The sequence below is a fragment of the Temnothorax americanus genome, unplaced genomic scaffold (genome assembly GCF_048541705.1).
Source record: "Temnothorax americanus isolate GAGA-0224 unplaced genomic scaffold, ASM4854170v1 Scaffold58, whole genome shotgun sequence".
Lineage (NCBI taxonomy): Eukaryota > Metazoa > Arthropoda > Insecta > Hymenoptera > Formicidae > Temnothorax > Temnothorax americanus.
The window spans coordinates 539,682-567,407 of record NW_027509730.1 but is presented as its reverse complement, the minus strand read 5'-3'; the positions used below and the strand labels follow the sequence as shown (position 1 = coordinate 567,407).

Below are 27,726 nucleotides of genomic sequence, written 5' to 3'. Positions count from 1 at the left end.
CTCAGTTTACTAAGATTGGAAAAAAATATGTGTAATACACAAAAATATTATTAGACTACCAAGATCTCTAATAAGCGGAGAGCTGACGACACTTTTGGCCAAGTGATTTTATAAATCACGATTTTCCGTTATAACCTGCGTGAACGACTCTCCTTCGATAATCCGACCACCTGGCTGGCCGTACTTGATGGGGGGGTTTAGAAGTACGTAGGTGAGAAAAAAAACCGATTTTTAAGTCATAGTATAAAGTCTTAATTTTTGGATTGATCACTCAGGAACATGCAAATAAATTGCCAGTTTGATTGCTCGGGGGGAATTAGTCTCCAGGCTTAATGAAAAATAATGAAAAATAATTATTTTCAAGTCATACTATAAAAGCTGGGTTTTTTTTACTAACAAGTATAGTGCTAACACATACCACCCAAAAAAAGCCAAGTGAAAATTTTGGTGGCAATATCTCTAAAAAAATTATTGAAAATGCACAAAGCCGGCGGAGGGGTTTGACGGTTATATCCGGCTATTAAAAGATTAACCACTATAACTTAAATTTCGCTATTCTCTTATTATTACTCTTATTATTATTTAACTTCGCTATTTATTTGATACTACAATACTAATTTTTCTTTAACTGTAAATAGTCAAGTATTACGACAACTAATTATTTCTAAACACTTTTAAATTGAGACGCAGATCGTCAAATACGTGCAGGGTATTCGCTCCGACCTAAAATTCTGGATGGCATATTTTTCACGAAGCTAAAAGTCCCATTTTGCTCAAGTAGCATTTTGACGGAGGCAATGTTACGCGATATTAGAATACTGAAATATCGTGTTATTAAATATAAATTAAAATGCAACGCAAGCCTCTTTATAAAAAAAATTAAATGTATATATGTAAAATTAAATAACTGTAAATGTGTTAAAGACTAGAAGTCGGGTCGATCGATGCGTAATTGGTCTCGAAGCAAAAATTAACGCATTTTTCCCATTAACTAACTTTTACCATGAATACATTTTGATACGGTAAGCTATTGCCCGTGGATGACTCTCACTATTTTCCTTTACTGCAGATGACTTTATGTCGCCGTCAACCACGCTAACGCAAAGTTAAGAATGTAGCCGGCCCTTCTCCTCGGCTCCCTCTTTCCCTCTCGGCGCGGCGGTCGTATTCCCATGTGTAATTCTTGACTTCAAAACAATTCGACACTTCAATACTGTTTTGTCAGAAAAGAAGATAATTGAACTACCACCACTATTCTTCACAAAAAACGCAACGCTGCGCCAGCAAAGCCATTTTTTTTATTTTTACATACTATTTATTATTTATCAATTTTTTTCATAAATTGATACGATAATGATAGTTAAAATACACGTTTTTAAAAACTCATGGACGCTAAAAACAATTGAGGCCATCATCAGACCCCTCCGCCGCGCGCCGGCTTATTTGTGCATTTTCAATAATTTTTTTTAGAGATGTTGCCACCAAAACTTTCACTTGGCTTTTTTTTGGGTGGTATGTGTTAGCACTATACTTGTTAGTAAAAAAAACCCAGCTTTTATAGTATGACTTGAAAATAATTATTTTTAATTATTTTTAATTATTTTTAATTAAGCCTGGCGACTAATTGCCCCCGAGCAATCGAACTGGCAATTTATTTGCATGTTTCTGAGTGAGCAATTATCAATATCCGATAAAAATTAAGACTTATACTATGACTTGAAAATCGGTTTTTTTTTCTCACCTGCGTACTTCTAAACCCCAAGTACGGCCAGCCAGGTGTTCGGATTATCGAAGGAGAGTCGTCCACGCAGGTTATAGCGGAAAATCGTTATTTATAAAATCACTTGGCCAAAAGTGTCGTCAGCTCTTGGACTATAAGCTCGGACCGTAAATGACTTTTATTCTAATTTGATTGTATATATTTATTAGACATATATTTTGTATACAATTATATAAAACATTTTTTTCCCGGGGAGGATATAAACAACAGAAAAAACTTATATTCGTAATGTATTTGTATTAAAAAAATTATATAAATTATTTTGTTATGAAACGTTACTCTTCTGTTTATAATATCTCTTTTATAGTTTTCTTTTTTTTTTTTAATTTAATACATATGAGTGACAACGTATTATTGTTTCTCAATCTGTTCGGATAGTTACCATCTTAATATATGTGAATTATAAACTTCTCTTTTCTAATGTAAAACATGATAATTCAACAATTCTCCGTGCGAAAATATCCTATGTGGTTTGTTTTTCTATTTATTGAATTATGGAATAAATCATACACAAAAAATACTACAAGATATGTAACTTAGTTTATATCGCAAATATGAACGTATATCATCGATCGCACGATTTTTATGCGATTTAAAAGCATATTTTTATAATTGCTTCTTCCACGATATCTGCAGTTTTTTCTTTCCAAGTTCCGCCCAATCTTCTGCTCTTCTAAAAGAAACATTGATTTCTTGAAGGGGCGGGGATGCACTGGTGCACATCGCATGTAAAATTGTGATGTGACATTAATCCTTACAGTCAGCCCAACAATTAAACGCAATTTGCAAGTTTACGTAACACGCCTTCCACAAATGCTAATATCTCGCGGATGTACTTTGAACGTTCATTTATAAAAAAAAAAAAAAAGGAACGATCGTACGATCGTGTGTCATTTGTCAACAATAGTTTTGAAGACTTTTCCTGTATTATCAAATGTGAAGAAAAATAATCCAATATTTGCAAATTAATAGAGAGATAAATTGAAATTATAAAAAAACAATTTATATCCGGAAACGTATATTTTTTTTATTTATATGAAACCAAGATTGAGCAGTAACTATAGTTAGTTAAAAGTGAAAGAAAAAATTTAAAAAGTTACTAACTTTCAACTTACAAAGTTAATTTAAAATAAGTTAATTTTTAACTTTAACTAGTTATTTTTAAAACACAAACGCTTATTAACTTTTTTCCTAAATTAAAATTTTTTTTCATCTCTGAACGCCAATATTTTTTTATATCATTATTTTTAACATATAATTCTACAATATATGTAATTCTGCACAAGTATTATCGGTATTTTAGAATTATTGATAGTTTGTTTTATATATACAGAGTATCTTTAAAGTCTGACTCAACCTGTATCTCGGAAATGATTTTAGATATGAAAAAATGTTTCAGATAAAAGTTGTAGGATTTTAAGAGGGACAGATGATAAAAATATGGATTTGACCTAGACCATACTTTACATTTTGCAATATTGCAAAATTAAATACGTCTACAAAATACAATCAAATTTAAAATAATTTTTTTTTTTTCAAAAATCGATTTCTTTCATTATTCTACGTATAAAAGTATCAAGGTAAAGTCATCAGAAAGTGAATACTTTACGAGATATTTCATATTTTACATTAAAAGTATTATGACAAAATTTAAAATATCTCAGAAAATTCTTAATGAAAGAGAGCTTTGTTATAGTGTTTTGAAAACATCTCGACAAGCGCTACAAGAATACACAATAAAAATTGAAGGATTCCATTTAAGAAAACATCGATCACATTGACCTGGCCTTGAAAAGGTCACTCTTAAGATCAAGTTCATATTTTCACATTGACCTGGCCTTGAAAAGGTCACTCAAGATCAAGTCTATATTTTCATCATCTGTCCCCCTAAATATCGTATAACTGTTACCTGAAACATTTTTCCATCTCTAAAGCCGTTTCTGAGATCCAGGGGACTGAGCCAGACCTTAAAGATACCTTGTATTGTATAATTGTCAAAGAGCGTGCAGACATGGCCAACACAAAGTGAAGGTTGTATTTTTTTGTCAATTAAATTTTTTTTATGATAATCATTAATACCGATGTAAAAATCATTATGTTTATCTATATGTAATTCTTACAACTATTATTAGTTTTTCATAATCATTATATAAAAAATGTATTGTATAAAAAACAAATTTCTTTTTGTTATTTTATATGTTTAATTTACAAATAAAATATTAAATTTATTTGATGATCCATATTGTAATTGTTTTGTTATTTAGAGTAGGGGAGACCGGGGCTAAGCCGACAACGGGGCTAACTTGACACTAGGCTTTTTGCCAATTTAAATCTATCGTAGAAACTTGCCTTTCCTACTGTAAATGCGTCTTTAAGTGCCAGTATTATCAACGGATTTTGGTAACATTCTGAGTTATAGCGTAATTTTTAACGCGACATAAGCGTTTTTGATAGTAAAAAGTAATTTTTCTGATCTCTCGGAAATGTCTACTCTTTCATCGAGCTTTACTCTTGCGAATCTACCGGTAAGTGATTTTGATGGGAAGTTCGATGCTTTATACGAATCCGATAATAATTTTTGCATATTTTCAAAATTTTTATATTTTTGGAATAACAAAAGTAAAAAACGACGTTCGGGGCTAAGTCGACACGCTGTTTATTGGTTCCCAATAATAAACGATGCTTGTAATGCAGCATATGGCCCATGACAAATGTGTGCGCACGTGTATCGCGAATTTACTTGCATAAATTGTTTTTCAGACATGAGTTCAGATGAAAATAATTGAATGTTCAAAAATTTTTGTTTTTATTATTTCCAATGAATGTTTTACTTAATTCCAAATTTTTGTACTTTCTAAATACACGATAAACAAATGTATATTTAGTTTCGATCAGGCAAAGTGTCGAGTTTACCACGGCATTTTTCAATTTGAAAATTTGTCTTTGCGTCACTTTTCCTTTCCTAATGGCGGCAAAACAAAACGACGTACAGCAAAACTTCCTGAATCAATTTTGTACCTGAAGTAACACTCTTTAAATATATACCATTAAAAAAATTTGCCTAAAAATTTTATTTAAATATTAAAAATTGCCTTTGAAAAAATAGTGTCGGCTTAGCCCCGGTCTCCCCTAATCAAATTTTAAAAAATTACAATATTCTAATTTAATATAAATAATGTTTTTAAAAATTAACTATTAATTTAACCTAAGTTAATTTAATCTTAACGCACTTTTTAACTGAGTTAGTTTTTTGTTCATGCAACTCTTTTATCGTAACTAAAGTAATTTTATAAGCCATTAACTTTAAGTTAATTTAATTTTAAAAAAATTAACTTAATCAACCCTGTAATAAAAGTGTGCGAGAGATCGTGCCCGTTATTTGGGCAATTTTCAGCCTTATTTATTTATTAATTAAATAACCGCGCACGCTCAGCAATGTGCTTGCATAAAAAATCAACGCTTTAAACATCAAATTTGATTATTCATTATGCTATTTTGCACTTTGGAATCGGCCGATGACGCCTATATACGTTTGACGCTTGTGCACTTTGGCACGCAGGTGTGCAAACAATTTTTTTTCTCGTATTACCAATTCCAATTGTACACCATTCATTATTAGTAAATATTCTTCTCAGCTTTCAATATCTGTTTACTTTAATTATTGGACTATCGCGTTAATCAACTTGTACTTATATAATTGATTCTTTTTACGTATATAGATCGACTATGATGCCGATCAAGGACACTTTCGACACAATTTCGTCTCTTTACAATCTGCGAACCGAGATTCCTAATAATAAAGACTTAGGCTTTTACTTTCTAATATTTCGATCTGATATATCGATGTTATTTTCATCTTATGTAATCGCGCAAAAAAGGTGATCTCTCTACGTAATACATCATATTCAGTCAAACTGCGCAATCAAATTCGTGATACTGCTCTATTTTATGTTTTGGATATGTTAAATTTTATATATCCATTTACACATATATATTAATGCCTCTTTCAATGTGCTAGCTTATTCGCTATGCACCATGAATTATTTCTATAATGTTACATATTCGATTTTAAAGTAATCAAATAAAAATAATGTAATAAACGAAATATAGGCTCTCCTTAATAAATCACATAAAGGGAAGTGAGAGAGGCAATCGGAGCCACGCGTGGTAATTAATGCGCAATCACATTTGACCGCGTCTTTCTACTGACTGACTCATTTTAGGTAAAGATAATGTCATATATAAATTCCAATTTTTTACATCTCCATTTATATATTACGAAATTCCAACTGTTGAAAAACAATAACATAAAAATTAAAAAAAACTCTTCTTTTATAAAAATTATACCATTTTAACATAACATATAATTCTTTTGCATAAACAAGCAATAACAAGAATTTAAAAAATAATTTTTGCAGTTTTTTTAATAAAAAAAAAGTTTGAGAAAATAAAAAACTTATTTACATATAACCATATATAAATGTAATAATTATATATAAAATATGATTGTATATGATTATATATAGAATATTATATAATGATTATATATATATATATATATATATATATATATATATATATATATATATCTTGATTTTACTTGAAAAAAACAATGCAAAAGTTATTTTTCTAAATATTATTCAGTTATTCTTCTTATTATTTTTCCTATATTTATATTGATATAAAGATTATTTAAGAGAAAAAAAAACACATAGATATATTTTATAGATAATTATATATATTTATTTTTTTTGTGAAAAATTTTTTGCCAAAGAATTATTTGTAAAACCTTGAAATTTAATGATATGCTCATAAGTAAATACAAGATTAAAATTATTGAATTTCCATATTAATTGGGCATGCAGTTGTCTGTTGTTTTTTTATTTACCAAGTGCGTTTTTTTTTTTTTTTTTTTTTCCCCAATAGTGTAACGACTGATCGTTTGCATATGAAGAAGTATTTGGTGATTACGCTTTTTATCATTTATTGTCACATATTTTACTCATTTTACATGAGACAAGCACGTTTTGTATTGAAAAGGAATCGTTTTTTTATAATACTAACAATATATTATTTATTACTAAAATGTCTTTGGCAATAAATCTATAAGTTAAAAAAGGGCATAAATAAATTATAGCCGACTTCCTAAAAAAAAATTAGATGTTATATAAAAGTGTGAGGTGTAAAAGAAACTTCATTCTGTTATAAACTTATAGTAAACGCTTTTTTATCACTGTTTTTTTATATATTGCAGATAGAATGTCCGTATCTCAGGTCATACAGTCGTATGGAGTCATAAATGGACTTGCACGAGATGATAAGGTACGATATTTATTTAAAAAGAAAAACGTACGATTCAGTTGCCGTTCATACATTTTTTTTCTTTACGCAAATAAACGAATAGTAACTCTGACAGATTTATCGGACTTTGCAACTATAATATCCTCATTATTTGTTTCAATTAAGATTCCATCCATCATATTTTATGCGTTCATTAATTTCACCAGGCGCTGATACCGCGTAAACGATAACTTCGCTAGGGAAGTAAGTATTAATTGTCATTTTTCTGATTATAAAATATCATTTTTATAAATAAACAAAATAATCTCGCTCGACTAAGCAGAAGCTGAATAATTTAAAACGGCCAATTTTCGAGCATTTACAAGATGTTAAAAAATTATATTCAATAATTTCAATAATAGTATACATTGCAGTCGTTGACGTTTCGTGTCTTACTTGGCCTTCTTCAGAACTATAAAAAACTAAACGCATTACAAATGTCTCGTATCAATATCCATAAAAGAAACAGTGTCGACGCATTGATTTACTTTAAATACAGTAGATCTCACCCATGAATATGGATCAATAGTCAAAGTGAAGTCGGAAAATAAATGATCGAATATTCGTCTAAATTACATACAGAATTAATCAGCTGTGTTCTTCGTTGCATGACTTATGTGTGTCCGTGAGACCATGTAATTGAGAAACTTTCTTTGTCGCAGACCAACTTAGTGACAACTATATATAAACTTTTTTTTTTTTAATTCCCGTAAGAACCAAGTAAATTTATATCTATTGAATTAAGACTAATCAGGGAACTCACATAAGCGGTCAATACAATATCATTTTCATTTTGTCATATACAGGGTGTCCGGTAATTACCGTGTCGCTTCTCGTGAGCAGGTAAAAAAAGCGGGTTATTAATATAAACTGAATAGAAAATTTTTTTATTCTGTTTTGTTTCTCAAATAATCAATGGGAAATTAATTAATATAAAGATCCGCGAATCAGTGTGTGTCCATGTGACTCGATAAGAGGCAGCCCAGCGTTTACGGTTGCTAGACGTGCGGCGAGGCATTAGGACGAGCACTCTGTAAGGCTCTCCGCACAAGAATATTTGTAATACGTCATGTTACGTTAAGTGCTGATTATATGTATATTTAGACCCATACGTAAATTTGGACTTAGGTCACCGCACAAAGAAACACGTAACGTAAAAAAAATGTGTTACGTTACATTTTTATTTGTTCGTTAATTGATTTGAACCTAAATTTATGTACTCAAGCATGTTCTGTAAGCATTACACGCTTATAGAACATATATATTTTGAAGGGGAATGAAGGATTGAGGCCTCGAGCCTGTGTTCAAGTAGGGTGCGAGAGAAAACTACGTTTTTTAAGAAAAGAGAAAGATAGATTGAGTGCGTTCCGGCAAGACACTGCTACTGAAGTGCTACAGCTTTTTCAAGCTTTTTTGCTATATTTTGTAGTACTATGCTATATACTGCGTTTATACAATCGGCAAAAGGCTAGAGAGCGAGCGTGACGTAGCAGACAGCACACTGGTCTGCTAAAGTTCGAATCCAGTTTTGATAGAACCATAAATAAAAAAATTGTATTGCTTGTCTTTCCTCCTCGACGGAATGGCAGCCCGTCAGGAGTATCCCTTGCCACGAAACCTCCTCCTCCTCTACCTTGCCGTTCAGATTCGGCGTTAAACTGTAGGTCCCATGTGCTTGTATACAATTTATGTGTACGATTTGACATGACGAGCGTTACTTCTGTAATAAACTTACGATAATTTACTCCGCGTAAACAAGTGAATTATCGTAAGTTACTATACGGAAGTATAACGCTCGCGTAAATGTACCCAGGTAGCAGAGTGACGTCAAATATATTAATTCCGTCTTAATGACGTTAGAGGAGTCATTAAGACGTCTTTACAAGTCACCTTCCTACCTGGGTAGGAATAGTTAGCGTTACTGATTATTGACTATCTGTGTAGCGCTACGGTAGCGCTTCAGGAGCGGTGTCTTGCCGGAACGCACTCATTAGTAACCTTTCGTCCGCAATGTAGTAGTGCGGGTAAGTGGGTAGTGCGGTGAGCGGGACGTCATCTCTACACTTGCGTATTATGAGCAAAGGTTATCAATCTACCTTTCTCTCTCGCACCCAACTTGGATACAGATCTTTTCCATGGGAAGCATAGGTAATTCCTCTTCCAGATATATATGTTTTAAGATTACATTCACGTAACAGTTGTTTTTCTTCCAATGCTCTTTGCCGCGCAAATTTTTATTAATTAATTACTAATTAATTTCTCATTTATTATTGAGAAACTTACAAAACAGTAAAGGACTTTTTTATTAAGTTTAACCCGTCTACCTACGAGAGGTAACACAGTAATTATCGGACACTCTGTATATAATCCATAAAGTCTAATATATCAGACGGCACAGAATCTTTCCAGTACAGAATTTTATCTTGTAGACTTCGTGTGATTACATAATTAGACTCGGAAATTATATTATAAGCACGCACGCGATAATAATGAGTTTTACTATCTGATTTAAAAGATAATATTATATAAATTTTTCGTAGCAGATTCTGACACGGGATTTGTATGTGCGTCAGTAAAAATATAAAAATGTAGCTTGCTTTTGATTTGTTACATTGGGAGCTTTCAGCAATCGTCACAAGTCGACACAAGCATTGTTCTATCTTTCTTTTTTGGTAATGAGTAACAAAGATAAAACGATACTTGTGTCGGATGCTGGAAAGCTCCTTGTAATAACATATTGCAAATCGTAGATATATTGTAAATGTATGAAATGCTACAGTTCGAACAAGATTCAAAATTATATACAATACATTATAATACGTAATTATGAAATTGTGTTGATGGATTATTCATTAGAAAATTCCTTATGCATTAGCAATGTCATCTATCATAAAAATAATGTTTATATCGGTTAAAAAGTCGAATGTAGATTAATTTTTTTAACGATCACCGAGATAAGCATAATTATTCAAGGTTGTATCATAATAAATTTCTAGATTACATTTACATGGATTGTTTACATATTATTTACGTTATGTTTACGCAAACCTTTTTTATGTAGGCCATTTAAGCAAATTATTATAAACTAACTAATTAATTAATTAATTAATTTTTTAAATTGTATTTTTTACACACACACACACACACACACGGAAAAAGTCTTTAAAAAATAAAAAATAGTTTTAGATTTAAACCAAGCTAAATTAGATGCATTTCAGATATAATTTTAATAAATTTATTAATTAACTATACGGTGATATAAAAGATACATGATCCTAATATAGAAATATTATTGTTTACGCTGATCTGATCTGTTAGTTTTTCGTGGAATGCTAAAAATTATGCCCAAATTAAATAATAGTAACTAAAAATAAAATTACGAACAAAATATAAATTTCCGGCATTTCTGACGAAATACGAATGTTTGATGATCCATGGATTATTCATTGTTTGATTGAGTTTGACACGCTAAACATAATATAGTTACATACAAAGCATTACAAGCATACATTGTATACATGTAGATGTAAATAGAGGAGACCGGTGGTCATTGGCACTGTTTTCACAATTTCGGCATTTGAGTTTTTAAACAACTAAGGCTGCGTAGTGCGTGCCCACTATACGCGTATAGTGGGAATGCAGCCTAATTATCATGATTAAACAGTACTAATATTATAGAGAGAACCTTTCTCTACATTTTTATGGCAGGAACGCTCCTGTATACTGTATAGTTTCTTTGTAACAAGTGAAATACGAACATGCTGCATTGTAGCCAACTTGCTCCGATAGTAGGTTAAGTTGGCTATGCGACAAAAGTCCATGTTAAATTAATGAAAACGTAATAGAAACACAAAACGGGTAACAAATATGTACTTCTTGATAAAGATTGTATCTTTTAAAGTTATTTTGTAATGATCGAATAGCAAAATGCTGTTACAGAAAAACAATTGTAAACTATTTTAGATGTAGCTTTCTTCAACATAAAAATATTAATATAAATATATATCTAGCTTCTATCAGCATTGTAGGTAGCAAATCACATACTCACACAGGTCTCACGCGCGCGGCAACAAGTCAAGCTAAGCGTGCCTTGATATGAACCAACATACCCCATCCCTATATGCGTTTGATTTTATTACAATAAATTACTGTTGTTCCTCAAAATAACATGTCGTATAGTAACAGAAACATTTCTTTTAACTAGTGATACGTCACTTTGATTTACTTCTCAAGCTGAAGAACATTAATACATTTAATACGATATTCTGAAAGGCTCGAAAATTTACTTTCCACCTCTTGAATCAGACTTTTCTCTTTTTCTATTGTAATTAAATATTGTAATACTTGTTTAATTTAAATAAAACTTTAGGGAAAGTACCTATGTGTCATAAAAGAGATATTTTGTGATAACTTTTCCATTGTTTTTTTTCGCTATAAATACATAAACGGAACGCATTGCCAACTCTTGCCTCTTGTGCCAACAAGCCCCGGTCTCCCCTACACAATCCTGATATTTGCCACGTTTGATAACCGTCATTAACATATAATACGTAGACAAATGAATATTAATTTGTTGCAGGAAATGAATCAATCGACGAGATATGCATTGGCTAGTGAAACTGGTCTTGATGGTAATTCTCTGTCAATATATTCACAAAACTTTTTTCACTTCTTTAAATCTATCGATTATCAATCTTACCTTTGGCAATCGCCAAAACATTAGCGCATTATTGTTATCGTTACTTAGCTCGTTTACGAACACCAAGACAATTATTTTTAAGTTAAATTCCACCTATGAGCTGAGCATTATTATACGTTTTTTTTCTTTTTTTCTATTAATAGCCCGGGAGGTAGAGGCCAAAATTGGACATGATTTTATTAAACTTGGAAAGCCATTTTTTCTCCTATTTTAGACCGTCTGGCTGCGGTCTTCCGGGACGACGGGCGTCGGGACGCCGTCCTTGTCGATAAAAATGAACACATCGGAATGATTTTATTAAAGCTGAGACTTTTTATGTACAATGTTTAGTTAATAAATAACAATATTCACAGAGTCTGGCAGCTGTCAGCCAGGACGGCATAAGTCTGGCGACCCTCTGAGCATGTAATGAAAAGTGATCCTCAGGAATCATTTTATTAAACCTGAAATTCGACGTGGTGGTCAATTACAGTTTGAAAATGAAAAAAAAGTTGTCTGGCAGCCGCTTTGCGGGACAAAGGCTATGCCAGAATAAAAAAAATATTACCCGAGAGAATCAAATATATAAGCGAATTATCTATATTTATCATAGAAACATTATTTTTTACTTTATCGTTACAAATAATATTTGAAATAGCACGTTCATTATATATTACAGTTATAATTAAATTTAATTAGATTCATCATCTGTATTTCTAGTAATCTTATCAATCATTATCTTTATATGAAAATATATCTGAACTTTCATCCGAGTAGAGGTTTGTATTTTCAGATTTATTATCTGATTCTTCAGTAATATCTCACTGTCTGTTTCATTCTTCTTATAACGGAATCGAATCACCTCCTGTAACTAATACAATTTTTTAATATTTCCATTTTTAATAATTTTTCAATATTAATAATTGCTTAAATTCGATTCCGTTATAAGAAGAATGAAACAGACAGTGATATTACTGAAGAATCAGATAATAAATCTGAAAATACAAACGTCTACTCGGATGAAAGTTCAGATATATTTTCATATAAAGATAATGATTGATAAGATTACTAGAAATACAAATGATGAATCCAATTAAATTTAATTATAACTGTAATATATAATGAACGTGCTATTTCAAATATTATTTGTAACGATAAAGTAAAAAATAATGTTTCTATAATGATAAATATAGATAATTCGCTTATATATTTGATTCTCTCGGGTAATATTTTTTTTATTCTGGCATAGCCTTTGTCCCGCAAAGCGGCTGCCAGACAACTTTTTTTTCATTTTCAAACTGTAATTGACCACCACGTCGAATTTCAGGTTTAATAAAATGATTCCTGAGGATTACTTTTCATTACATGTTCAGAGGGTCGCCAGACTCATGCCGTCCTGGCTGACAGCTGCCAGACTCTGTGAATATTGTTATTTATTAACTAAACATTGTACATAAAAAGTCTCAGCTTTAATAAAATCATTCCGATAGCGATGTGTTCATTTTTATCGACAAGATCGACGGCGTCCCGACGCTCGCCGTCCCGGAAGGCCGCAGCCAGACTCCGCATTTCGTCATTTTCAGCACTAAAATAAGAGAAAAAATGGCTTTTCAAGTTTAATAAAATTACTGACCGATTTTGGTCTCTACCTCCCGGGCTATAAGCAATCATTAAGCAATCACTTTTCGCAAATTATATTTTTACGTAAAACATAAATATTAATTTATAACTGACCAATAATAATTCATGTTGTATATAAATTATTTGAATATTTATAGGACCGGATCAGGTATTACCTGCGGATGAGGATGTCACGTGTAACGCCGACGGCAGAGTTCGAATAAAGTTAGACAGCAATGGACCGAATTCATACACACCCGTATCAATCCCTGGAGTTTTGATCAAAACAGCAAAGCTCTATCCTGATCACATCGCGTTGGTGTCTAAACTCGATGTCAACGGCCAAAGAACCATGTATACCTTCCAGTATGTATTAAAAAAATTACAAGGTTTTTTGTTTTCTTTATTATCATAACAAGTAATTTAAGTAACTGGCAAAACCTTTGATTTCTCTCACTTATGGTTTTTGCGAAGTACAAAAATCGTTTTCGTATAAGCTCTTTCTTCTCGATCTGGTTTGCAGATAGATTCGATGAGTCTAGCAACTACATTTATCACGATAAATTGATACGATCGACCTTGTACATTGCGACTTTGTATTAATTTGTATTACAGAGAATACGAGTCTACCGTAAGAGTCGTCGCAAAAGCGTTTCTGAAGCTAGGTCTGGAGCGGCATCACAGTGTCTGCATAATAGGATTCAATAGTCCGGAATGGTTCATTGCCGATCTCGCGGCTATATACGCCGGGTAAAAGATCCGAATTGTTTTATGTCTAAATGAGCGTCGCGTTATAATTTACACATGCTATTATACATATTGCTTATACGATAATGACAAGCGATATGTTTTTAACAATGTGTACTTTTACTTTTCCAATTTTTAGATAATAAATAAATCATCATTCTTTTTTAGTGGACTCGCTACAGGAATTTATACCACAAATTCTCCAGAGGCGTGCCAATATTGCGCTGAGCACAGTCGGGCCAATATAATAGTCGTTGAAGATAACAAACAATTGCAGAAAATCTTGCAAATAAGACACAACTTGCCCCATTTAAAAGCAATTGTTCAATACAACGGCGTATCCACCGAAAAGGATGTTTTGAGCGTAAATTGACTGCTATATATTACTCGTCTAATATTTCTTTTTATTTAATATACACGACTTATTATATATATATATTATTTATTGCTTCTCAGTGGGATGATTTATTGAACATAGGTAAGAAGGAATCAGAGGATAAATTATTATCTGTGTTAAAGACGATTGGGGCAAACGAATGTTGCGTTTTAGTGTACACGGTACGTTGAATTTGATTTAATGAATCGTAATTCATTAAATCGCGACTGCCATGATATTTAATGTATATTTTCTTAATTTGCAATATCATCTTTACAGTCAGGAACAGTCGGAAATCCAAAAGCTGTAATGTTAAGCCATGATAATATATTGTATGATTTACGGATAATAATAATGGCATTACAAGTGAGAGAAAAGTCAGAAATTATAGTTAGCTATTTGCCATTATCTCACGTTGCAGCACAGGTGAGATTTTTCGAATAATGCATTTCATGTATCTGTACTTTAGAGATAAAAAATCGTATTTCCATTATTATAAATTCAGAGAAAACAAGGTTTAAAGTTTTAAATAGGGAAATAATATATATATTTTTTAATTTAAATAAAAAGTAGCGCCTTGGTTTATTAAGTCTTAAAGTAACTTAACCTGACATGTTTAACAGCACAACTGCCAATAACACGCTGTACCTGGTTTAAAAATTAGGCACTATAAAAATTTTCAATATGACTTTTTCTAAATATTGTATCTCAGGAATTAGTATAATAATAGACTTGAGACGCTTAATTTAAACTCCTGTTATATTGAAAAATGTATTAATTCCATTTTGACAAAAACTGGAGATACGATTCTTTACCTCTAAAGTACAGATATGTACAGATATGTACCTTAAATAAAAATATTTTAATGACATTACAATTAATGCCAATTTGCACGTATATAAATTGCATCTAAATATTTTTTGCAATAATTGAAAAAATTAATTTATAATAGTTTTTATTAATTCTAGCTAATTGATATCATGGCAAACATTACGTTAGCGACCACAGTATACTTTGCGGATCCGGGTGCGTTAAAGGGTACATTAATAAATACATTACTTGTGGCGCACCCGACTATTTTCTTAGGGGTGCCCAGAGTGTGGGAAAAGATATACGAGAAGATGCAAGAGAAAGCGCGCAGTAACGGCGCAATAAAAACCTGGATTGCTAAATGGGCAAAAGCGCAAGGTCTTCATTATTACACGAATAAGATGAATGGCGTAGATTATAAACATTGGGGCTATGTCTTTGCGAAATGGCTTGTTTTCGACAAAGTGAAGGCAGCATTGGGCTTGAATAGATGTCGAGTATTCGTTACCGCAGCAGCTCCCATAAATGTTGACATTAAACGATATTTCCTGAGCTTAGACATCCCTCTATTAGAGGCGTATGGAATGTCTGAGTGTGGTGGGGCTCATACAATAATCAGTCCTAAAGAATATAGGTAAATTATGCTTTTATTCTTTGTATTGAATTTACAGTAAAGATATTTACTTTTAAAATATGTTGTTTATAATAAATAAATGTTATTGTCATTCTCATTTGTTAGCATGGAAGGTGTAGGAAGACCTTTGACTGGAGTGTATACAAAATTAGACAATATAGATGAACATGGTGAGGGAGAAGTTTGTATGGGTGGACGACATGTATTCATGGGTTACTTAAATGAGCCGGAGAAAACCGCAGAAGCCAAAGATAAAAACGGCTGGTTACATAGCGGTGATCTCGGCAAATTCAATTCGAACGGGATTTTGTCTATAACTGGTAAACATTTATTTTATGCCTATTAAGGCTCCTGAGTAGTCACCGCGGCCATATTGGATTCTTACTATCGAGGCGAGGAAAACACCCAATTTTGTTGTGCATGCCATTTTCAAATAAAAAGACATTTCAATAAAACATCACTATAGATCGTTTCAGAACGCTTCCGAAATTGGCCGAAAACTACCCTTTTCCCTCGACAATAAACAAACAGCCATAAAACGAAGCCTAAACATACAGAAAAACAGCCGTTTAACGACTCTCGAAAGGAGGTGAAAACGTTCCTTCCGCATGCAAATCTTACTTTTCGGCCAATTTTACGACTTTCACGAATACGTTAAACGTTAGAGCACAAGCACAGAGCGAATAATAAAGAAATAGCACGCACAACAAAATAGGTTGTCAACATGTCACAAAGGACATAATTCTCCATTGGAGAGTTCTGATTTCTGCCGCGACGGTACGTCGCCACCGTCAACGCAGAGTTCTCAGCTCAGGGACACTGGAGCCTTTTAACAATCGTCATTATGTGACGATACTTGTAAAAAATAATCACGTGTGTGTTATGTCAGCGAATATGATATTATATTTTTTACGTGTTCGCAGGTAGAATAAAAGAACTTATAATCACAAGTGGAGGGGAAAATGTAGCACCATACAATATAGAGCAGGCGATATTAACGGAATTACCGTATTTAAGTAACGTCATGGTGATCGGAGATAAAAGGAAATATTTAACGGTCCTTGTCACGCTTAAGGTACATTGTGAAAGGACAAGAATACAGATGCAAATTTAAATTTCTAAATATCCAAGTTAATTTTTTTTTTTTTTTTTTTTTTTTCCCAGAGTAATATGAATGAAGAGACTGGTGAGCCGTTAGATACGTTGAATTCTGAAGTGTTAAAATGGGCGAAGTCTCTTAATAGCAGTGCCAAAACAGTTACAGAAGTCATAAGCTCTCGTGATTCAGCCGTAAGTCAGATATATTAAAAGAATGATTTTAAATTGTGTAAATAGTAATTATTTTGCATTGTTTGGTCCGGATCTTTAAATACTACAAAATGCTATACATATGTCACAAAATGTTTTCTTGTTTTTTTAGATATATGAGGAAATCGAGGAAGCAATCAAGAGAGCAAATACGCAAGCTATAAGTAATGCTCAAAAAGTACAGAAATTCGAAATTCTTCCTCATGACTTTTCGATTCCCACCGGTGAATTAGGGCCCACGTTAAAGCTCAAGAAGAACGTAGTTCAGAAGATGTATGCTGATTTGATAGATAAGATGTATGAATGAGACTACCGTGTACTGCTGTCATGATAAAGGGCGCACATTGTTATAGAATTTTTATACCAGTTTTATATTAATGCCACTGAAAAAAAAATCTGATTGAATGAATTGGACGTCTAGTGGAGGATGAACGAACCAAATTGTTCCAATTAATGCAACTAGAATTCTATAGTTATGCAACCAAAATTCTTATTAATTCAACCAGATTCTGGTAGATTTAACCAGTATTTTCTGGTGGAAAATAAACGAACAGATTTTTTTCAGTGTGTCCGCGGACATGCCAAAGATGTATTTGTAATATTCAGGTATGGGTAAAGTTCAGAAAATAAACTATACTCCGTATACATTTACGTATACGGTACGCCACGCTCTAGGGACCCCACTTTGCTCGCCTATGCGCAGAACGAACCATGATCTCTCGTTGGACGGAGTATACATTGAATCTATAGGTCCACAGTAAGAGTTTCTTACTGTGGATCTTGGATAAATCTTACTTATATACAATAGATATATTATATAGGTGTTTTTTAAATGTACATATATGAGGGAATAACATTTTGTATCAGGGCACACAATGATCGCAACATACATATGTACAATAATTAAGTTAGTAATTTTCATACATTCTATTGTTATTATCAATATACTTCAAATTTGTAATTATATTTAAATAAAATATCACATAGATTATATCTTTTTCTTAAATGTTACAAAGAACATATACTTCAAAAATTATAACACACGTCATTGAAAATCTGTATTTCATGATACACACATGCGCGCACGCGCGCGATATTCACAAGAAAAAGATATAATCTATGTGATATTTGATGTATATATATAACTTCTCATTATAGCCTTGCTTCTAACGAGCAAAAAATAAGTTTCTTATTGTTAAAACATTTTTTAGTTATACAACATCATTGTAACAAGAAATGATGTAATCTTTATAATGGGAAGGTAAGAATAAATAAAAAAAAAGAAAACACAAAAAAGATTTTATAATTGCAATATATTACTAAATGTAGTTTACAATAAGCAAAACTGTAGTTACGTTTAAAATTATGTTCATACTACAGATTTTTACAGTAAATACGGCTTCTCATAAGAAAATAGTCTTACTAAAAGCGCATCACAGCAGCTTTGGAAATGCAGATCTGTATATCTTCTTATTCTCAACCTTATCATGCACAAGTGGATTATACTCAAATTTATATATCACCAAGATAAGTTTTCCTGTTATTAGATATTTATTATAATTCATTTACTTATCTCACATTCTCAATATAAATGTTTACATATGTGCATCTAAAATGTGTATTTATTGCTGGCTAACAATACAACCTGAATACTAGTGCAATTTTTTTTATCTTTAATTCTTTACTGCAAATCACAGAATAGAATTAATTTCCAAAATAAGAATATCTGAATGGCAGGCAATTAAGAAGAATGTGATGCTTAATTATTACTTTCATATGTTATAAAACTTATATAGCATTGTGGCACATACGTATAGAACACAATTTGTAACAATATTACTGATGCTATTTTGAGAATGAATAGCTAAAAATTAGTTGGTTTCCTACGATACAGAAGAATTTTATGGTACTGTAAAATGTTTCGTGGAAGATCTTCAAAATGTTTTCAAACAAAATTATATGTATAAGCCACCAATCAATCATGAACGTACCATGTTACTTCGACATCCAAACATAAGACTAATTAATAAAATATATTTTGAGAAGTAGTAGAATAAGCAGATAGATCTTATGATGTTGTTGTCGATGTATTAAATTTTTGTTGGATAATAGATGTTTTTCGCTGTGGTACTGTTTCTGGTGTCGGTATAGCATCTCCCGTTGGCAGAACTCCAGCTGGCTTTGGCTTAGCTGTAGACTTTTGTTTTGCCATTTGATAATCCCCAGAATCAAAATATTTTTGCTGAAAACATCGAAATTGTTAACCGTTTCAAGAAACTAAAAGATTTAAAAAAAAAAAAGATACACAGTTGTCTTTACAGAACTCTGTACAATCAAAAATTGACATTTACCCCTTTGGCTAGCCTTTTTTGCAGAAACGCAGAATGACCGCCGAATGGTCGACCAGCTGCATTTGGAAATTTTGCTTTCAACTTTGCTTCCTCCATTTTTTCTATGTCACTCGACGACAGCTATAACAAAATCTTCTGTGAAGATCTGTTTATATGTACATAACACTGTGTCGGCTTATATACAAACAAACAGTTTCATGCAAATAAAATTTTTATAAAATATTCTTTCTACTTATGAATTTTTTCAGTCTCTTCTATTAAAATTCACATAAATATATGTCACATATCTGTTCTATTGTCACACAAACATTTATGCTTAGAATTTATCGTAAGAGTAAGCTACAAATAGATGTAATGTTCAAATGTTTGTGTACAGCAATGCAGTACCAGATAGAATGGTATTTCAGCACAATTAATAAATTATAAATTAAACAATATCACAATTTTCCAATGACGTAACAAAATATTGTTGCTCTCTGTGATGATGTCCCGATAACTCATCGAAAGGACCCTCGCCGTTTCTTAACGCGCTCGTTTTGTACGTAATTAATATAAATACATAATTAATTAATTAATTCTACAACTTGGATCATCGTCTCAATCGTCCGACTGTTAAATCTAGCGACTTGCCTCCGCAGTTGGGCTCTGCTCGTTCGTCTGATCGTCGCTCATCTTCGCAGGTTTTTCAAACGCCTCTCGTCGTAGCGACCGTTCGCCTCCCGACCCACCCTCCCGGACTGGTTATCCTCTGTATACTAATTTCGACACTGACGCATATAACATACATAAGCTAAGTGAGCGGCGCAATAACGTGCAGCGTCTCTCAATCGTGCCCTTCGCCGCAGTGGCCGCAAGCGAGCCGTGGACTGGATAAACGGTAAACGCGTGCACCGGTGGAGAGACCGACAATTGTCAAAGAGAGAGTTGTTTTCATACGGCGACACGGGGAAAGGACCGTACAATTGTCAAGGATGGATATGTTTCGTCTACGCGTCGACGGCGGTAATCGCGAATCGCGCATCACATGGCGAACGCGATTCGAAGGGTCGCTCTAATTCAGGGTGCCGTTTCAGCCTCTCACGCGGTTTTCCAGCCATTGACCATCAATCAATAACATCTTCAGTCTTAGTGTGCATTACGCTATCTGCCAATGTCAATTGGCAGAAATCGTTGAGGTCTTAGAATAGCATCACCCTCTTGATCAGATGGGCGTATTTATAGGCCATTAGTTAAACAATAAGTGTCTTCGTAAGTCTTAAGTAAAAATGCCATCACAGTCATTATTATCTGTCGCCCTAAATATATCAGTGTGATTTAAGCATTTCTTAGGCCTTAAGTTAACACTAGTAATAGGGTTTGGTCTTGATAATAGCCATTTGAGTAACAAGTTTCGATTTAAGGTCGTAGAAATGACCAATGTCGTTATTCTCCTCCTTGAATATTTCAAGTTAGGCTTAATCTAGTTAGATAAACAGGAATAAAGTCGTTCATTCAGCCCTCTAGGAGATCACGCCTTATTCTTACTACTTTTTATGTGTCTGAGCCAAGCTTTATGCGTTTATTCTCTTAGTTCTTAAATCGAACCCAAGATAGGATAAGGACGTCGAGCATTCGTAGGCGTAAGTGACCTCCACTCTTTTCTTAGCAGAAATAATCGTTTTTTTCTGCTGGTCCACTACGCCATGCAGCTGCCCTGCCTACCATAGAAGGAATGTGCAACATAAGTGTGGACACAGTTGTTGACTAGTGGGCAAATTTAGTGCAATGGGCCCATGTAAAAACGCTATAAAACTTTGTTACGTGCAATGGCCTTTACAAATTCGCGACAACGGCGCCAGCTGATCTTTGACTCCGCGGCTCCATTCTCCATTCCGCTTGATTCCGCTGCTATGTTCAAAGCAGACAGCAGACAGTGGCGTGTGATGTGTGATGACTGATGGTCGATGGACGTGACCTGTCCGCGTGTTCACATGGTACTTGCAGGCGAGACAGCACGACGACGGTCCTGAAGCATCCCGGGTTAATCACGGAGAGAGCGGCACGCCATGAACGCGTTAATTCACACGAAAACGATGATTGCCGGTCGCGGTGGAGCCATTGCTCGACGTACGTGTCACCGTACGCATTACTTCATGTCCCATTATAGATCAGCGCGATTTTGTGCGATAACTTGCAATACTTATCTCTCCGCGCGCCCGCCGCACGGAGATAATTCCCTCCGTTACATTTATGTAATGGACGGCAGATAATACACGCGCCGTCGTGAAATTAATAATCCTTCATTCAATCCTTCCTTAAATTCCTTCGTCCAATATTTCATTACGATATAAGTCACGTTTAAATTTAAAGAAAAGTCATGGAATAGTCATAGGTTATGTTGAATTACTCCAATTTTTTTTATAATATATATATAATTTATGTTAATCGTAGAGCGTATCATCTCTTCCGTTGCTCTCTATCTTTCGATTATTTGCGAATTTATTGTCAATCGGATATTTATAATAACTATTTTAATTCTTTTTTATTATTATTAATGGAAAAAGCAGAATGACGGTTATTGTTGTTAAAAGTGACTTTTAATTTACAATTTTACTTTGTACAATTACTTACAATTACTTACAATTACTTACAATTACTTACAATTACTTACAATTACTTACAATTACTTACAATTACTTTACTTTTTACAATTTTACTTTGTACTTTGTAATTAGTAAATAATTAGAAATTTTTTATCTCGTTTTTCAGGGTATTCCTCGTTTAAATTATGGTACAGTGCTAATCATGCGATGGGTGGCATAGCTCTAATTTATACAGACTTGAGAGAGCCAAGAAGATTATTGCTGGAGCCTACACTGCCACCAATGTATGTTAATGATAAAAACGTAACGTGTCTACAAATTCGTACTTTTTATGTTACTCCAAGTTCGAATGGTCAAGAGCCATCATCTAAGATCGAAGAAACAGTGAAGAACATTAAAGAGGAGAAAGAACTTAAAGATAAGAGGGTAGACAGTGTTGTAAAAACTAGCGAGCAAGAGAAGAAAGCTGTCGCTAAAGTTACCATATGGCAAAAAATTAAGGGCGAAATATTGCATTATTATCATGGATTTCGATTACTGGGGCTCGATATGAAAGTGTCGGCAAAGTTAATATGGAGAATTTTACATGGGAAAGAGCTTAGCAGGAGGGAGCATCGTTTGGTATGTTAAGTGCACTTACATTGTTACACATCATATTAAAATACTAATCAATCATTTATTCTAACAGCTGATAAAAACAACTGGGGATATGTTCAGGTTGATTCCGTTCTCCGTTTTTATCATCGTTCCATTTATGGAATTTTTATTGCCAGTGGCAATTAAGTTATTCCCTGGCATGCTACCTTCTACCTTTCAAACAGCAACCGAGAAGGAAGATAAACTTAAACAGGCCTTGAAGGTAGAATATATTGGATTTAAATTCATTATAAAACATATAGAATTTTAGAAAAGTATTACATACATGAACGTAATTTGATAAATGTTTAGAAATTTCATACAAAACAAATAAATAGTGTATTTAATTGATAAGAGCTTAACTAACAATAAGTATTATTTTAATAAATATCTTTTGTAAATAGGTAAAAATAGAGATGGCAAAGTTTTTACAAAAAACATTGGATGAAATGTCGTTGCAATCATCGGATCACAAGTCTGAGAAAGCTAAAGAATTTGCAGAATTTTTCTACAAAATACGAACCACTGGCACTATTGCGACCAACGAAGAAATCATGAAATTTTGCAAAGTTTTCGAGGATGAAATTACTCTAGATTCTCTCTCACGGCCACAATTAATTGCTTTATGCCGTGTATTAGATGTGCAAACACTTGGAACTACAAATTTCTTACGGTTTCTACTTAGGATGAGACTCAGAAGTCTTACTGCAGATGACAAAGTACGAAGAGTGTTCTCAATCTTCTTTCAAAATTCTTTTTTTTTTTCTTAACTTCCTATTCAAATATTAAATTCTTTTTTCGTTTTTAATACAGCTAATTGAGAAGGAAGGAGTCGACACCCTAACCAGAACCGAACTGCAACAAGCTTGCAGAGCACGTGCTATGCGTGCTTATGGATTGCCAGAGAACAGATTGAGGGAACAATTGTCACAGTGGCTGGATCTAAGTTTAATTAAAAAGGTTCCACCCTCTTTATTACTATTATCACGAGCGCTTATGATACCTGAGACGATGCCTATGTCCGACAAGCTAAAGGCGACTATTTCGGCCTTGCCTGATGGAGTTGTGGCACGTACAAAGGGTGCCATTGGAGAGAAAGAGGGTAAAGTGGATCATAGAACTAATATCGAGATCATAAAAATGGAAGAACGCAAGATCGAAGAAGAGAGAAAGGAAAAGAAAGACGCTGAACCACAGCCAGCTATTCTGGAATGCGATACTAAAGCGGATGAAATTACTACTACAGATGTCAAAGTTTTGGAACAAGCTCTGGATTCAATTGGCAAGGTGAATAAATGACATTTAAAATACATATGCAAGTAATTCCTTAATATTTGCGAAATTTTCAATTTTATATGATCTTTTTAGGATAATAAAAATATGGCTGTCGAAAAAGAGGAAATCAAGGAACTTAAAGAAGAAATGGCAGAATATCAAGAAGATATTAAGGAATTAGATCAAATTAAGGCAGAGACAAAGGGTGAAGCAGATATAGAAAATATCAAAGTATCGAAAGGTGCTAATAGACTATTTAAAAAGGTAAACAAAATGATCTCGAAAATGGATGCTGTTTTGTTGGAGCTCGAACAATCTGAGAAAAAAGTTAAACAAAGAATCGAGTTGTTGGATCCTAATGAGAAACGAGATGTCAAAGATGTTGAAGAATTAGTTAAAATAGACGAGCTGGTTGCAGCCATTAAACAAATCCAAAGTGTACCCGATGACCATCGCTTAAAACGCATAACAGAAATTTTAGGGAAAATTGATGACGATCATGATGGTGCAATAAAAATAGAAGATGTCTTAAAGGTACACAGACAGACTATACATTTTTATTAATTACAATAAGTATGCAATATATGGAGGGATGAAAGTCACAGTGTCAAATTTTTTAAAATATTGACTCGTGTAAATAGATGCAATTTATATATTGTATAGATATCATCTATACATACGAGTCAATATCTTAAAAAATTTGACTTACACCACTATGGCTTTTACCTCTGCATATATATATATATATATATATATATATATATGTATGTATGTATATAAAAGCATGATTGCACAACTCTGTACCTATTTATTAATATAATATATTATTTGTATTAATTTATTAATATAATTTTTACAGGTTGTAGAATTAATAGGTAAGGAAGATGTTAAATTAAGTAAAAATCAGGTGGATGAATTGATAGAATTAATGGATAAAGAAGAAGTACTAGAAGTAGAGGAACAAATACAAAAATTGGAGGAAAAGGATTCCAAACAAAGGGTGTGATATAAACAAAATCCACTTCGCATTTAAGCTATAATAGATGTCATAACAATTTTTTTTATATGACACGTATCTTTATGCGATATTTTTAGCGATAAGAACTACATCTGAATACTGCGGGGCGTTCGGATTTACGAAATATTCAAAAATAAATGAAAGCATTTATTTTAGCGTCAGCCGGGCGTGACGCTAATTCGCTTAATTAAACTATCGCTTCATTTATTCGGGCCGACAGGCTGTCTCGTTAATAATATACTATCTCCCGCATCTCACGAGTAAATGCCGATCGTCAGGCATCCCCGGCGGTGTCGTGCTTAAAAAATTCAATATATATATATATATATAATATAAAATATATAATATATAAAATAATAATATTATAATAATAGCAGTTGTACTAACAGTAATAGTAGTAATCATCCCCACAGGCAGAAGAGAATATGAAAGCTACACATAAATCTACAGTTCCAGCTACGCCAGTAACAACTGAGCCAGGATTTGGAAAAGAGGAGTTAGTTGATGATGCTGCTAGAGATTCTAGCAAAACATATGCAGATCCAGGTGTTGAAGAGGATAAGCAGAAATCAACTGCCGTTGTTAAAAGTAATTCCAAATCTGACGGGGTCAAAAATCCTCCAATTACATCAGATGTTCCACCAACAGCGAAAAAGGCGGAAGGTTCTAAACAACTGTGATTAGCGCACAATGAAGTAAATTAGTACATGTAATTATCAACAATATTTTTATTGAAATGATGTTTGATATGAATCTTCGTCTGTGTGTATCCCATGTATATTTTCTTTAGAAAAATTTTTAATTACCGCAAATAGAGTGCATAACACAATGAGAGAAAAATTTGACACAAGGCACAAAGATAATTTCATCATACAATTGGCCATCACAATAGAATTATTGATATGTTGTACATAAAAAACATATATTGAATATACATAATATATTAGACATTTTTAATATTTGAATAATATTGAGTAATATTAATTTCTATTTCATATTGTATGCACACACACAAAAACCCGAAGTTTCCCATTGAAGACTGTGATGCATTTAACTGCATCATTTATATTATTCTCTTTTATCCATAGTGCTGTATTTGTGTTGATGATAAATGCATTGTTAAAACATTTACTCTGTAATTAATTGTCGATGTTATACTTTATAAAAGATGTTAAACCTTACAAAGGAAACAAACGAAATATAGTTAGCCTAAACATTGACAACAAATTACAGATATTAAAAATGTGTTTTCTATTGTAATACAGTTTAATTTTAGTAAGCCCAAGGGATAAATCATTCCAACTATCTCAATACCATTGTTGTACATTTGTTGATACATTGAGCATATATACTCATTATTCGAAATAATAGTCTCAAATTGTATTTTCCTGTAACTTCAACATTGATGTTACAAAATAATCGATTGTTCAATATGTGAAGCGAGATAATGTACAGCAATTTATAATTTTTATTTTTATTTGTGAAAAACAGGGAAGCAGAAAAACCTACTTATTTAATGTAAAAATAGAATACTGTTTGTGCTTTGTACTACATAAAGCGTTAAATTGGCAAAAGAAATTTTGTTAACAAGGTAATTCTATGTGACAAGATGTTATATCGATTTTGGGGCTCTACATGTACATATATAAAGAAAAGGGAAATATTTATTGCATTATTCTATAATGTTAATTAGACGAAGATCATCTAAGATGTATTATAAAGATATGAATTCAGAAACCAAATTCAGAGTGATCTATTTCTTTACTTATACGCATGAAAGTCTAAACGTATATATGTAAGAACATGTATAATTTTTTAAAATTTTTATAGGATGCTCTTTCAAAAGAAATAAAATTATGAAATTAAGTGTCCTAAGAAATATGGGGTTTTTATTAAATTTTACATTGCTGCGTTGTTTTATTTTGTTTGTTCTATTTTCTTGCGTTTTGTTGCCTTTTTGCATTTGCTGCAGAAATAATTAATTTTGAAAAAAAGATAGTTTAAAATTTTAATATATAAATCCAATTTAATTATACAAATAATATAAATAAATGTTATTTATTATAATTTTTATTATGATTACGATTTTAATTATAATTAAATATTATATAATATCATATTGCTACAAAAAACATTTTACAGTTATGTCATTTTACACATATCATCATAAAACAAAAGAAAGTATTTATAAACAAATATAATCAGTTAATAAATATTTTTAGAGATATAGATTAATTAAGAGATACACGTGTAAATTAATATATTGCATGACAATTTAAATTGCATTTAATTATTCCATCATAAATCTTAAATAAAATGTTATTTTTATACTAATCATATACAATAGACGTGTTGTACATATAACGATCAATTGATCGTCAAATATATTAATCAGCTGTACAATTCTTTGTTCATATTTATTGACGTTTTTGCCAACTAAATAATATATTTGATAATGCTATATTGCAAGGAAAATTATTACGTTTAAATCCAAATTTCCTTAATAGCATTTTGATGGCTGCAATGAAGTAATCAATTTTGACAAAAACTATTTTATGATATAAACATTTA

At 32.3% G+C, this 27,726-nt stretch overlaps 3 protein-coding genes across 5 annotated transcripts in view; 2 read left to right on the top strand and 1 right to left on the bottom strand.

Annotated features, from left to right (window-relative positions):
• Bgm (acyl-CoA synthetase bubblegum family member 1) overlaps positions 1-18,286 on the top strand; it is a 38,168-nt gene extending 19,882 nt beyond the window's left edge. The window contains exons 2-13 of one of the 3 annotated variants that reach the window (XM_077419735.1): positions 7,035-7,102; positions 11,700-11,751; positions 13,577-13,784; positions 14,034-14,168; positions 14,334-14,529; positions 14,622-14,723; positions 14,821-14,967; positions 15,510-15,985; positions 16,091-16,305; positions 16,909-17,060; positions 17,150-17,275; positions 17,406-18,286. In XM_077419735.1, the coding sequence (XP_077275861.1) occupies positions 7,040-7,102; positions 11,700-11,751; positions 13,577-13,784; positions 14,034-14,168; positions 14,334-14,529; positions 14,622-14,723; positions 14,821-14,967; positions 15,510-15,985; positions 16,091-16,305; positions 16,909-17,060; positions 17,150-17,275; positions 17,406-17,600 (2,067 nt within the window). In that variant the 5' untranslated portion in view covers positions 7,035-7,039 and the 3' untranslated portion in view covers positions 17,601-18,286. Of the gene's footprint in view, positions 1-7,034; positions 7,103-7,299; positions 7,325-9,121; positions 9,269-11,699; positions 11,752-13,576; positions 13,785-14,033; positions 14,169-14,333; positions 14,530-14,621; positions 14,724-14,820; positions 14,968-15,509; positions 15,986-16,090; positions 16,306-16,908; positions 17,061-17,149; positions 17,276-17,405 lie in introns of those variants that run through there. The other 2 variants (XM_077419737.1, XM_077419736.1) reach the window with 2 other exon arrangements.
• A 301-nt stretch (positions 18,287-18,587) lies between these two features.
• Positions 18,588-20,575, bottom strand: Endos (endosulfine alpha). Its single transcript, XM_077419754.1, has 3 exons — positions 20,275-20,575; positions 19,645-19,764; positions 18,588-19,535 (listed from the first exon to the last, which is right to left on the bottom strand). The coding sequence occupies exons 1-3, from the start codon at positions 20,314-20,316 to the stop codon at positions 19,362-19,364; spliced, it is 336 nt and encodes a 111-aa protein (XP_077275880.1). The 5' UTR covers positions 20,317-20,575; the 3' UTR covers positions 18,588-19,361.
• An 888-nt stretch (positions 20,576-21,463) lies between these two features.
• Positions 21,464-26,907, top strand: Letm1 (Leucine zipper and EF-hand containing transmembrane protein 1). Its single transcript, XM_077419671.1, has 8 exons — positions 21,464-21,750; positions 22,393-22,847; positions 22,915-23,085; positions 23,267-23,581; positions 23,676-24,149; positions 24,231-24,671; positions 24,997-25,137; positions 25,569-26,907. Exons 1-8 carry the CDS (start codon positions 21,690-21,692, stop codon positions 25,833-25,835), a joined length of 2,325 nt encoding a protein of 774 aa, XP_077275797.1. The 5' UTR covers positions 21,464-21,689; the 3' UTR covers positions 25,836-26,907.
• The last annotated feature ends 819 nt before the right edge of the window (positions 26,908-27,726 follow it).